General features: G+C 40.8%; 1 protein-coding gene across 1 annotated transcript in view; it reads right to left on the bottom strand.

The window, feature by feature from the left end:
- ROCK2 (Rho associated coiled-coil containing protein kinase 2) overlaps window positions 1-12,161 on the bottom strand; it is a 157,356-nt gene that overhangs the window by 9,561 nt on the left and 135,634 nt on the right. Inside the window, exons 27-31 of the mRNA XM_015416412.1 lie at window positions 7,445-7,515; window positions 6,392-6,480; window positions 4,363-4,441; window positions 3,207-3,468; window positions 1,268-1,481 (exon numbers count right to left, since the gene is read on the bottom strand). Of these exons, the coding sequence (XP_015271898.1) occupies window positions 1,268-1,481; window positions 3,207-3,468; window positions 4,363-4,441; window positions 6,392-6,480; window positions 7,445-7,515 (715 nt within the window). The remainder of the gene's footprint in view (window positions 1-1,267; window positions 1,482-3,206; window positions 3,469-4,362; window positions 4,442-6,391; window positions 6,481-7,444; window positions 7,516-12,161) is intronic.

The raw sequence follows: 12,161 nt of genomic DNA, 5'->3' as shown, positions 1-12,161 counted from the left end.
ATACAGAAACTGTCATGCTGTTATACTTACAAATAAACTCTATTTCTGTTTAAGAGAAAACAAAAAGTAAAGGATCCCCTTTTACTTCAGAGCCACTCCTCATAGGTTGACTGTTCTTAACCAAGCCATCCTGTTCCTTAGGTCCAACTAAGAATTCTAAGGCAAGAGCCTTTGGCGGCAGTGAAAACAAGTAGAAAACGCTACGGAAGGCAACACACATCACCTTAGAACACTATAGAGAGGTGTAAAATAGCCCCCATCTTGGCTTTGTTCAGACATGACAAGCCAGCATTTGCTGCTATTTGAACAAAGCTGGGAGATCCCTTGGCTTGTGCACGCTCCCTTCCTCCTCTCATATGCAGCAATCTACTTAGATACTTCTACTTTGTGACAAGTCTTGGGACCATGACAAACGATATGTGTGACACAAGTTGGGTTACAAGTGCCTGACTTGTATCACATACATCATGTATTTTGGCCCAAAATTTGCTGTTATGTTCAAACTGGCAAGGTATGGTTTGTGTTCTCCCTGCCAACTGGCACTAAGCCAGATTTTGGAATCCTAGAGCAACCACAGGATGATGCTTTAGAAATAAGAACACTCTATGGCTACTGTGAATAAAAACATGAGGGAGGGGGATCATGCCAGCCAAAGTGTTCCCCAGGTGAATTCAGCTCACATCTCCATTGTTTTAATGCTAGAAATCAGAGTAGTGTTTGACAAAGTTTAAGCTGGTTTCTCCCTTGCCACCTTATGAAGACAGGGCAGTGGGGGTGAAGCAAATGGTCTGATCTGATATCATGGGGATTCTAAATTCAACACAAGCTATATGTCTTGAGACTTTGCAGCAAAAGGAAGACACCTTCAAGCTTGAGTAACTTATTTTAATGGAATATATCAGCACAAGCCATATTACTAATTAGTATGGAATGCAAGTGATAGAAAACAAAGCAATGCTTTGCTGAATAAATGGAGTTTACTAGTAAAAATAAAATTTGATATATACTATAGCCTTCTATTTCCATTGGCATCTCCTACAATAAGCAGCCAATCATTTCTTCTCTAAGCATTTTTAAAAAGAGGATTCGAACAGAATGACAGTCTTGGTACGGCAAGCAGGCTAAATGAATAAATACTGCCATGATGGATGCAATTTTCAGAGAAACAAGAGTCTATACTTGACCATATGAACTGCCCAATGCAATGATCTGAAAAACAACAATTTAAATCTGTCATATTAAATCATTCATGTGCAGGTATTTTTACCTTGGTTTGTTTGGAGGAAGCTGTCGGCTTGGCCGTCTGATAGACTGGTTTGGCTGTACCTTCATGGAAGTCCTTGGAGAAGATCGTGCAAAAGGATCTGGAGCTGGAGGCTTTTTGGGAATCTTTTTTACTAGACGGCTCACCCATTTCTGCTGCTCCTCTGTAGAATTGGCTAACAGTAGTAGATTCTTTGCCGTTGAAACATCATAATTTACTGAAATATTAAAATTGGCATCTCTGAATAGATATGTAGATTCAATTAACTGTATTTAAATTTTAAAAATCATAGATCATACTGTTCCTACGGACAACAGCTGCAACCAACTAAAGCTGAGCACATTTCACCTCAGTTAAAAGATGCTTATCTTTGGTTGGATTGAGCTTAAAGCTATCAAGAAAAACGACAAAAAAACCCCTCTTTTCAAACAGCAAAACAACAAATATAAAACCAATGGGTTGGAAACACCGGATTTCCCACTGAGAATGGAACGGCAGTCTTCCTTGAAAGATAGCTAGCCACCTCTCCTCATCTGCCACACTAAGCCAGAGGGTAATAGTGGATGCGCAGAACAACAATGAAGCCCAGACAGGCTGTCCCAACACCTTGAATAAAGTGGTTGCCAACACTAGAATTAGCGCCGGAAATTTTTACAAGGCATAGGGATTCCTGGATAGAGAAATCTAAGTGGAAAGGGGCTCTTGAAAACTCTTGCGCTTGGAGTTGCCGGTCCCCAGGTTCGGGCAGGGGATTCCTTGATTTAGAATCATAGAGTTGGAAGGGACCTCCAGGGTCATCTAGTCCAACCCCCTGCACAATGCAGGAAATTCACAAATACCTCCCCCCCCCACACACCCAGAAGGTAACAAAAAAACCCTCCAGGATCCCTGGCCAAAATGGCCTGGAGAAAAATTGCTTCCTGACCCCAAAGTGGCAATCAGCATTTCCCTGGGCATGTAAGAAAGGGCCACAAGAACTAAGCTCTGATGCAACCCTTCCTGCTCTCCCTCTCATGATCTGCCTAAGTTCACAGAATCAGCATTGCTGTCAGATGGCCATCTAGCCTCTGAAAACCTCCAAAGAAGGAGAGCCCACCACCTCCCAAGGAAGCCTGTTCCACTGAGGAATCGCTCTAGCTGTCAGGAAGTTCTTCCTAATGTTTAGCCGAAAACTCTTCTGATTTAATCTCAACCTGTTTGTCCCAGTCTGACCTTCTGGGGCAACAGCAAACAACTCTGCACTATCCTCTATATGACAGCCCTTCAAGTACTTGAAGATGGTTTCACGGGCTTCTCCCCACTGCGGATCAGATGGCTGGTATGGGGGGGGGGGAACTCCACCCCCAAATCTGGAAGTGACGTTATTGCATCGGGGACGTTGTGTAGGGATGCTCTGGTATTTGGGCCGCTGTGGATCAGATGGCTGGTGGGGGGGGGAACCCCACCCCTAAATCTGGAAGTGACGTTATTGTATCGGGGATGTTGTATGGGGATGCTCTGGTATTTGGGCAAACTCTATGGTTTGAGGGCAAAAAACCCATAGAGTTTTGCCCAAATACCACAGTGTCCCCCCTATGCGATGTCCCTGACGTGATGATGTCACTTCCAGGTGATGTCATTGCATTGGGGACATCACGCAATTTCCCTGCCCACCCCCAGAATGCCTCCCAAATCCCCCCACCAGAGCAATGAGTCATGCCAGCATTTACCCATGTATTGTGAAAATACAACCTGTTTTTCCAATTATATTTCAGAAGTTATAGAAGTATACATGCATCTTAGTTAACAACACATATGGATAGACTCTCTTCCCCCACAGTGAAAAGTAGGAGAGTCTTCTCTTTGAAGCACCTCTGCAGGTACTAAAGAAGTCACACAAATTGCATTTGGTCTGTCCTAACAGACCAACCAAAGTTATGCTAAGTATTTATTTCCTAGGTACCTTTGCAAGGTGCTATAATCTCTTCTTTTTTATCCATATGATCTTTATGACACTTGATATGGCAGCGTCGGCATTCTAAAGCAGGAGGAGGTTTAAACATGTGCCACAATGGTTTCATACAAGCTTCACAATTGGTTGGGAAGTGATAGAGAGTAGGTATGAACTCGTGTCCTTTATGGCAAATGTAATTTGACTTCTCCCCCATTGGCTCTACAGGAAATTCTTGCTCCTTTTTGCTTTCTCCTTCATTAGCATACAGGATCTAGAACAGCAACAATAAAAGACTAAGCTTGGATTACTTAAGATACAAGGCATACTTCCTCGAAAGAAAACCAGTGTTGTTGTTAGAAAATGAGTAGAAATGAAAACATGAAGGTAGAAAAAGAACAGCTGGAAGGAAAAAAACAGTGACAGAGAGACAATTCAAGCAACACTGCAAGTGTCCTGCCCATACTTTAATCATAATATTTGGTTAAGGCATATGCAGATAAAGGCCCCAGAATGCAAAGGACTGAACTGTACTATAATTTCCTGTATTTGTTTAATGAGTTTAACTACTGTACTATGTTTAAATAATTCAGACCTATACAGTTTCAGATGTATGGACAGTTCAAACGAACATCCAGCGTGTGGATGCCAGGGCTGGAAGTAATGAAGGCATGCTTGGTAGATGTCATGGACTTAAGTCTCACTCCCTAAATGCTTGTAAGCTTGTTATACACATCTAAACCAACCCAGAAGTATGCAAACATGAGAAATGAATTATACGAAAGGATGCATCATGTGTACCAATCTTACAGTGATATGAGCCCTACTTGCAGTTCTGATGAACATATGTAGAAATGATTCAAAAACACCAGGGAACTTATGAAAGAACAGATTTCTGTTGAAGGTGTGTTTGGGGGACTGACCTATTTTTTTTCAAAATCTAAGCACACTAAAGTACATAATTTTGATCTAAGTTACAGAGTGATTCAAAGAACTTTTCTGAATTTACTGAAGTTTTTCAGAACAAATACATACAGAGAATGTTCAGATAACTGTACAGACAAAAACATCAATTAATTAAATAAGTCCTAATAATTGGCAGATATGCCACTTTGTTCCCCCACCCTTCAATCTTTTGTTTTAGCATTATGAGTTTTGAAAGGCATACCTGGAAAATCCTAGGAATCTCTTTCGAATCTGCTCTGTATACATCCGTTTGTGTGACTGGCCGGACATGGAATAATTTGCTATATAAGCAGAATATGATAACAATGTAAATAAAACCCGAACTATATTATAAAGCAAGCAATCCTTCCTAATCTACTTCAGTAGGGCTCACCACAGCCTCTAAATTGAAGGTTTAAATGTATACATTTAAAAAGGCAACTAGTGTTTTAAAGCTTTCCCAATATAGAGTGTACAATTGACAGTCATCATCATTCATCATATGGGATTAGCCAGTCAGGGCAGAGCAGGCATTTTTGGAAACTGTCTCTAACCAGCTGTGAAGCTATGAGATAATCCTTTTTATCAACTACTTCATATGGTATCAGAGACCTTAAGATTTTTTTAAAAGCAGATCTCATTAGACTAGCCTGATAAGATCTTAACTGAGGGAGCAGGTATGAAGCTGGCCAGGACGGTTCAGAGCCAGGATGGACTCATCCCAAGGCCAATAGTGCTTACCAAGTTCAGAGCCAGGATGGACTCATCCCAAGTTTGGTAGGCCATTTGCTGGCTCAAAACAGAGTTGGTAAGTAAGTAACAATGTATGTCTTTAATTATTTTAAAGCTTTTAAAAAAACAAAGTTTTAAGACAAATGAGATGGGCAGGAAAACTTGGCAAGCACCTCAGCATCTACTCATGAAGGGAGTTCACCTAAGCCAGCTGCTGTATGGCTGGGGGGGCATAGGAGGGTGTGCTCCTTTGAACTGAACCTTAGCTGCTGTATAGCATATGGGAATTCTCTATGGTTTGAGGGCACAATTCTGTGCAGGCTATAAATAAAGTGCCAAAAATGTTATTTTTGCCACTCTCATTTCCTAGAACAGTAATGAGAATGAAATAATGAGGATGATAATAATAAATAAATAGAATATAAAAAAACACTTCAAAAATCAAACACCTACCAAAAAATCCCCTAATAGTGTCATTCCCTTTTTGGGTGCATGTTCTTTGAATGGCCGGCAAATGAAAAGAAATGAATGCAACAGGCATGCCCTCCCCCTAGAAGAAATCCCCATTAAGCTATAGGTGCATAATTACATTTGCTTATGGACCCAGGTGCCATGTTGCAGCCAAGTTCCAAAAACTTGATAAGTCAAGTGTTCATTTTACTTCAAGATGATGTTGGACAAGGGGGACAGCTAACATCTGGATGCCCTCTCTTCCTCCAGGCCTTCCTTGCAGAGGCAGTGAGCCAAATGAAGCAGCAGAGCATCATATGCAACTTTCTCCTTTCTAATAACTCATTATCCATACACAGGCTTCCTGGTTGCCCTTTTTTTTTAATTTTTATTTTTCAAGTTTTCAAAAAAACCCACCAAACACAAAATTATATTATACATCTTAAACACATTGATGGGGTTACATTAAACATTTTTCTCAATCCAGTTGTAAACTTTTTGCCATTTTTGTTTAAATTTACATTCTGACTTTCTTAATAACAACATATTCAGCTTATCCATTTCTCCTATCTCAAAGATTTTGATAACTATTTCCTCTCTACTCGGTGTTTTATCCGTTTTCCAGTACTTTGCTACGAGAATCCTCGCTATTGTGAGTATGTATAGTATAATACTCAATTCATTGTATTTAATTCCAGATGGTATTATATTAATCAAATATATTTCTGGCAATAGTGGCAAGTCTATCTCTATGATTTCTTTTATTAGACGCTTAATACTTTTCCAAAATTTCTGTATTTTTTTGCATCGCCACCATATATGAAAGTAGGTTCCTATATTATTTCTACATCTCCAGCAATTTCCAAAATACATTTGCATAACACTTAAGCAGTTTATCAGGGGTCCAATGCCATCTATATAACATCTGGTTGCCCTTTTAAGTTATAATTTACTCACACAGTATACTTCTTTAACCACACATATTTGCCTATTTGTTAAAAATATTTCTTAAGGTCCAAGATTATTAATCTAAAATAGTAACAAAATTTAAGTGTTGCAAGAGTACTTACTCTATGTCTAACACCATGTAAGGGTTTGACTGCTCTTTATCTTGCTCACTGTCATAGAAGAGAAGCTTCTTGCTGCTTACAACTACATACTGTTTAAAAAACACACATAGGCATAATTTGAGTGTAAGCACAGGTTTTGTCACAAATGTTTGCTTTTATTTATAAGCCATCTCTCATCCATTATAACTTTTTTACAGGGTAAAACTATATCACAAAATATACTGAGACAACAAATTATTAGAATAAATATTTCAGCCAGTGGATTTAAAATCTTTTAAAAATGTATTATCCCAGTAACTATTAATTTATAATTAAATCAAGAAAAAAAGCATCTATAAAAGCATCCACCTCTCATTTGTAACAGGATATCTTACTGCTGGATTATTAAAATATGCAAACCTCTGTCTCCCACCAACTCCCCTTCAATCTGTACCTGCAAACTGACCATTTGGCCTAATGAGCCTTCCTCCAACTTTCCCCTCCTTCTGTGAAGGATGAGACACTTCAATTGGGAGGAAGGCTCCTTGGAGGATGGTTGGATCCAAAAACAAAAAAGGCAAAAAAAAAAAAGCTTAACATATTTTCAACTTATAGGTTCATTTACTTAAGAGCCTGGTTCCAGGCTACAGTTAGTATTTTGCGCAGCCAAACAAGAGCTTTGCTCTGCTGAGGATTCTAGTTTTCCATCCTCCTCCTCTCCACATTCCTAGGGAAAGTTAGCCAGTAATAAAGCAAAATAAACATCAAACAGAGAAAGGCAGCCAGCAGCTCCTGCTTCATTGTGTGAGAGAGTTTCTATCCCCTCCAGCTTTCTCTGCCTCTTGGGTGTGAGGTAAGAAAGAGGAGTCTCTTCAGAGAATTTTCTGCTTAGAATTCTCAACAGGCCAGCCTCTCACATGGTGAGCAGCCAAACATATAGTAAGCCGCAAGAAAAATAGCAAACACCTTGCAAAAAAAAAAAAAGTAGTATTTTATTGCTGGCTGCTGAATCAAGTACAAATAAGCGTTGAATGTCATGTCAGAACACATCAAAAAGTTATGCTTCTTTCTTACCTTTTTAACCCATCCAAACTTTTTGGTATTGTTTCGGACAGGCAAAGAAAGCCAACCTTCCAGTCGTGACTCTGGAAAAAAAATGGCAGCAAACACTGAAACCAGCAATAATTACACTCTCTTTAGTTTTTCAAAGTCATGTCAGATCACGAAAAATGCTTTTTCAAAGCTATGTTCATCTACAGCCCCATTCCACAAGCAGACACTGCAACCCAAACAGCTGAAGTTCAAAGACCACCCCTCAAAAAAGAACAAAGCTCTAGTCATAAAGTTGTGTTACTGGACATTTCCATTAGTAAAAGCATTTATTATTGTAAGGCAATGTTTGCTGCCAGCCATTCATTTTTCATCTGCAAAGGCACTACCAGTAATACACGTTCTCCTGTGGCTGTACCTTCAGAATATTTGAAAACAAGTCACTACCACTCAAAATATGCAGTAGTGCAATTCTAGGATGTACTAAGTACCTGGAGAGGTTACTGCTCCTAGATGTCTCTTTGGATAGCTGGTACTCCTATTCAAACATTTCCATGCTTTGTTCTCAGATGGATTAACTGGTCCCTGGCCAATACTGAAGAGCACCTTTACTCACATTAAGATTTCTAGTGCCAGCAGAGACTCTAAGACTTAAAAACCCCCTATGAACACAGTATACACTCTATCTTAGGGATCATCTTCAGACTTAACCGATTCTGTTGACAGAAGATGGCTCTGACTGGCCTATTCCCTTTTGCATTTCAGCTAGTAGTGAGTCTTATAGGTTTCTGTTCCATATACAGTTCATTATTCTCTTTTTTAATCTTCTTAATTTGGGTCTTATGATCACCCAGAATGGGAAGGTAACTCACTGCACAGATGCTGAACAGCAATACAACCAAGCCATTTTGCTTACATGAAAGGATAGTTCTCTGTCCAAGCAACCAAGGAGAACCCTTGAGGAGTTGGCAGTACCACTTGAGTCAGTGGTGTGGGAGAAGGCAACAGGCATAGCTTATGCCTGTCATTGCTTCCTGGACCCATGCAACCATTGCTGGCACACGCCAGTAGACAGTGCATTTTTTCAGCACTCAGGACAAAATATGTAACACCTCAGATTAAACACAAAAGGCAGTTATTCCATTACCTTATCACCTAGCTGATAAAATCAAGTCCTCTATAAAATTATCTATAAAATCTACGACAACAGATAAACATATATGTCTCAATCTACAGAACTTTGTAAAAGTTTCTAAACTCAACAGATTTTCACAAAACATTTTGCACTGGGGTTTCAACTTCAGTAAATATAAGTCTTGAAGAAGATGCTGGAGTTTAGAAAATCATTTTATGGAATCAAAATTTTCACTCAAATGTTACTTAAGACTACTTAACAAACTCTACATTGTAATGCCTTTTAATGGCTAAATGCCAACTACATAGGCCATAAAATATTTAATATGATAAGGTTTGTAGAAAAGATATTGTTAGAATCTTATTCTTGTTCTACTTCTTCAGAACCTGATGTAGCATAAATGCAATTGCAAGCCAGATTTTACTAATCTGTTTCCCAATTCTTGAATATTCTTCATCTATTGTTTTCACTGACGTTTTACATTTTAAGGAAAGGGATGGAAGGAAAGGCTGTGTTCCTGGAATAGATGAAGGAAAAGCAAACACTTTCCCAAGGGAAATCTCATCTATTATAGGAGAACAGCTTCGCAGTCTCCATGTTGCGATTGTTCTCAAGCACTGTCATCTGTTTGCCCTAAATACTATTGAAGTTTACAAACATAAATTCCATTTTCATATACCCTAGGTCAATTTCCCACTTTGTGTTATCTGCACTCCTGCCCATCTTACAGAAGTAAAATGGCTGGCTGCAGTAAGATTAAAAAAAAACCCTCTAAATGGACCAGTTGATGATTTAAGACCAAAATTTTCATAAGTTCCATATCTTCAGTAATTGGGACAAAAGCAAGAAACCAACACAAAAGTATCCACTTCTACAATTTACGTAACATACTTCTCAGTTTGGAAGACCCCAAATCAATCACCTTTCAAATTTATTACAACACTACAATACAGGTACAAAGAGACTACAAGGATTATTCTTTTTGGCAAGTTTCAGAGTTGAGTTACCTGTCCTCTCCTACCACACATCAAAATAAGTGACTGCTCACATGGAGTAACAGAAGCCATGCCAAAGCCAAAGCAAGTAATTAAGCAACTGGCAGTGAGAAATTGTAGGCAAGATCACACACCTGCACAGCCACTAGTACCCAGTGAGCTCCCATGCTGGGAAACTCTCAACAGGTACCAGAAGCAGGCTGCAAATCCTAAGCACACTTTCCTCAGAGTAAGTCCCATTGAATAAAACCGGACTTACTTCAGAGTAGACGCACTTAGGAATTCTCCTGCAATCACCTAGTTTAGGGAAACATTCTGTTCCCAACTTGAAGAGCCATTTTTAAGGCAGTATACTACTACAGATTTCTGTGTGTTTAACACATAAGCACACAAGAGGCACACTATATTTATTTCAGCGTTGTTCCCTATGAATGGAAGCAGAGTCGAGTAGCTGAATTCAGTTCTGGAGGGGAGAGGCTTGCCTGGGGATCTCCAGTCTTTCTCCAAGCCTTGCCTCCCATAACGAAAGCCAGAGAGAAAAAACTCCCCCTACAAACTGTCTTAGTGTACAGGGAACTATAACAGCTTAACAGAGAAAAGCAACATGAACTCCAAGTCCAAAAAACTTAGTATTGACTGTCTAGACTACACTAAGCCCATGGTTTTACAACTGAAGGTCATTCCCCATTTCCTAATTACTGGGGGCAACTGCCACTCAGACTCTCCAGCAGACCTCCAGCACTCCAGAAGCCGTCCCAAGAAAAACAAACTCAGTTGGGGAGGACTGCCCCACTCCTGGATACCGAGTTGGAAGCTTCATGGTAAGTGAAGATCTTTCGTTCTACGGTGGACCTGGGAGTGGGGCAGTCCTCACTTCCAGGACATAACAAGGCAGTGAGCCCTGGGGTGGGTTGACCAGCGTCCAGACCTAGAGGGTGTGTTGCAGACACCAGTGCCTGGTAACAGAATACATTGATTTCCATGTAGCCACTTTACAAACTGTCTGTAACAACAAGAAGGATCTGTAGGCTACAGGTGTCGCTGCCCCCTTAAAGAGTGAGCAGTGATTCCTGGCCTGGTACACCAGAATGATGTACCCCCTAATCCACCGACTAAGGGTGGAAGGGGAGACTCTCTGTCCCAGTGCGGTCTTCCTAAAAGACACAAATGGGGCATCAGACTTGCAAAATTGTTTGGTCCTATCGATACAGAAATTTAATGCTCTATGTACGTCTAGGCAATGCCACTCCCTTTCCTTCTTGTGTTTCGGGTCTGGGTAGAAGGAGGGCAACACTATCTCTTCTGTCCTATGGAAGGTGGAATTTACCTTCGGAACAACAGCTGGGTTAGGACGTAGTACTACTCTATTATTATGGAAGACAAAGAGCTCCTTATCTATAGAAAGCACCCTCAATGCCAAAACCCATCTGGCCAAAGTGATTCCTGCTAAGAAAATGGTCTTAAATGTCAATTCCTTAAGGGGACATGTGGCCATGGGTTCAAAGGGTTCTTTGAACAACGCTCTCAGCACCAGGTTAAGATTCCAGGTGGGGAAGCGATGAACCTGTGGAGGATTCAACAATGCAGCTCCCCTGAGAAACCTGTTGATATGATGATGCTGAGCCAGGGTTTTTTCCTTCCTAGTGCTCTTAATTGCTGATATAGCCACTACCTGACGTTTAAGGCTGAAACCTTTATCCAAACCTTCCTGAAGAAAAGACTGACACCAACAACACTTCCAGGCCCCATCCTAGACACCAAGATTGGAATACCTGCCAGGTATTGTTGTACACCCTGTTGGCAAAGTCACACGGAGGTTCCTTTTTGGGGTCCCTTCGTGTTCTTATTGGGTTTATGGAAGGAGGAAGACCTGCTCTCTTCTCATGGTTTAGACTGCTATCTGCCTCTGAAGGTTCTGGAGTATCCTGTGCACAAGGGATGTCTGGAGTTGCAAAAGGGCTGGAATCATGCCCTCTCCAAAGAGACTGATGCTCTTGAAGGAGACTATTACTACCTTAGCTTGGGCTAAGGGGTCCACATCCCAGCATCTAAGCCAGGTGTTTTGCCTAGCTGCCACACTGAAGGCCATGGCTCTAGCTGCCATTTGTAGAGCATCCACAGACATGTCTGCCGTAAAAGCTGTCTTCAAGGTGATCTTCTTGATTTCATCCTCGAGCTCCATAGGGACATTGCTGCTTGCCGCCACAAAGTCTGAAGCTCATGAGTATGCTGCTCTAGAGAATAGTGAACCTGCTGCCGATGCTCTCAGTGAATTTGCCAAGGCTTCGGAATCCCTTCACACAGCCTGTTCGATTCTCTTGTCGCAGGGGTCCTTGGTCAGACCATCCACCTCCATTAGTAGTAGTAGAGTTTGATGCCAGGCTGGCCACCGGTTCATCCACTAGAGGCAGTCTGATCCTCTTATCAGCCTCCAGAACCAGGGTACAGAACTTTTAAAAATATGGTGGTTAGCTTTTAGCTTTGCTGGGGCTTCCCACTTCACCTTCATCAAATTATTTTTAAAAATGCTAGTAGGGGAATCCCTGATGGTGCTACCCCTGACTTGGGAAGTGTTTTCTCTGTTCTATCTGCAAAATTTGGAGCCAGTTTC

Source organism: Gekko japonicus, unplaced genomic scaffold (assembly GCF_001447785.1).
Source record: "Gekko japonicus isolate JY-2015 unplaced genomic scaffold, Gekko_japonicus_V1.1 scaffold1597, whole genome shotgun sequence".
Lineage (NCBI taxonomy): Eukaryota > Metazoa > Chordata > Lepidosauria > Squamata > Gekkonidae > Gekko > Gekko japonicus.
Note: the sequence above shows the minus strand (reverse complement) of the source record. Positions and strands in the feature narration are given on the sequence as shown.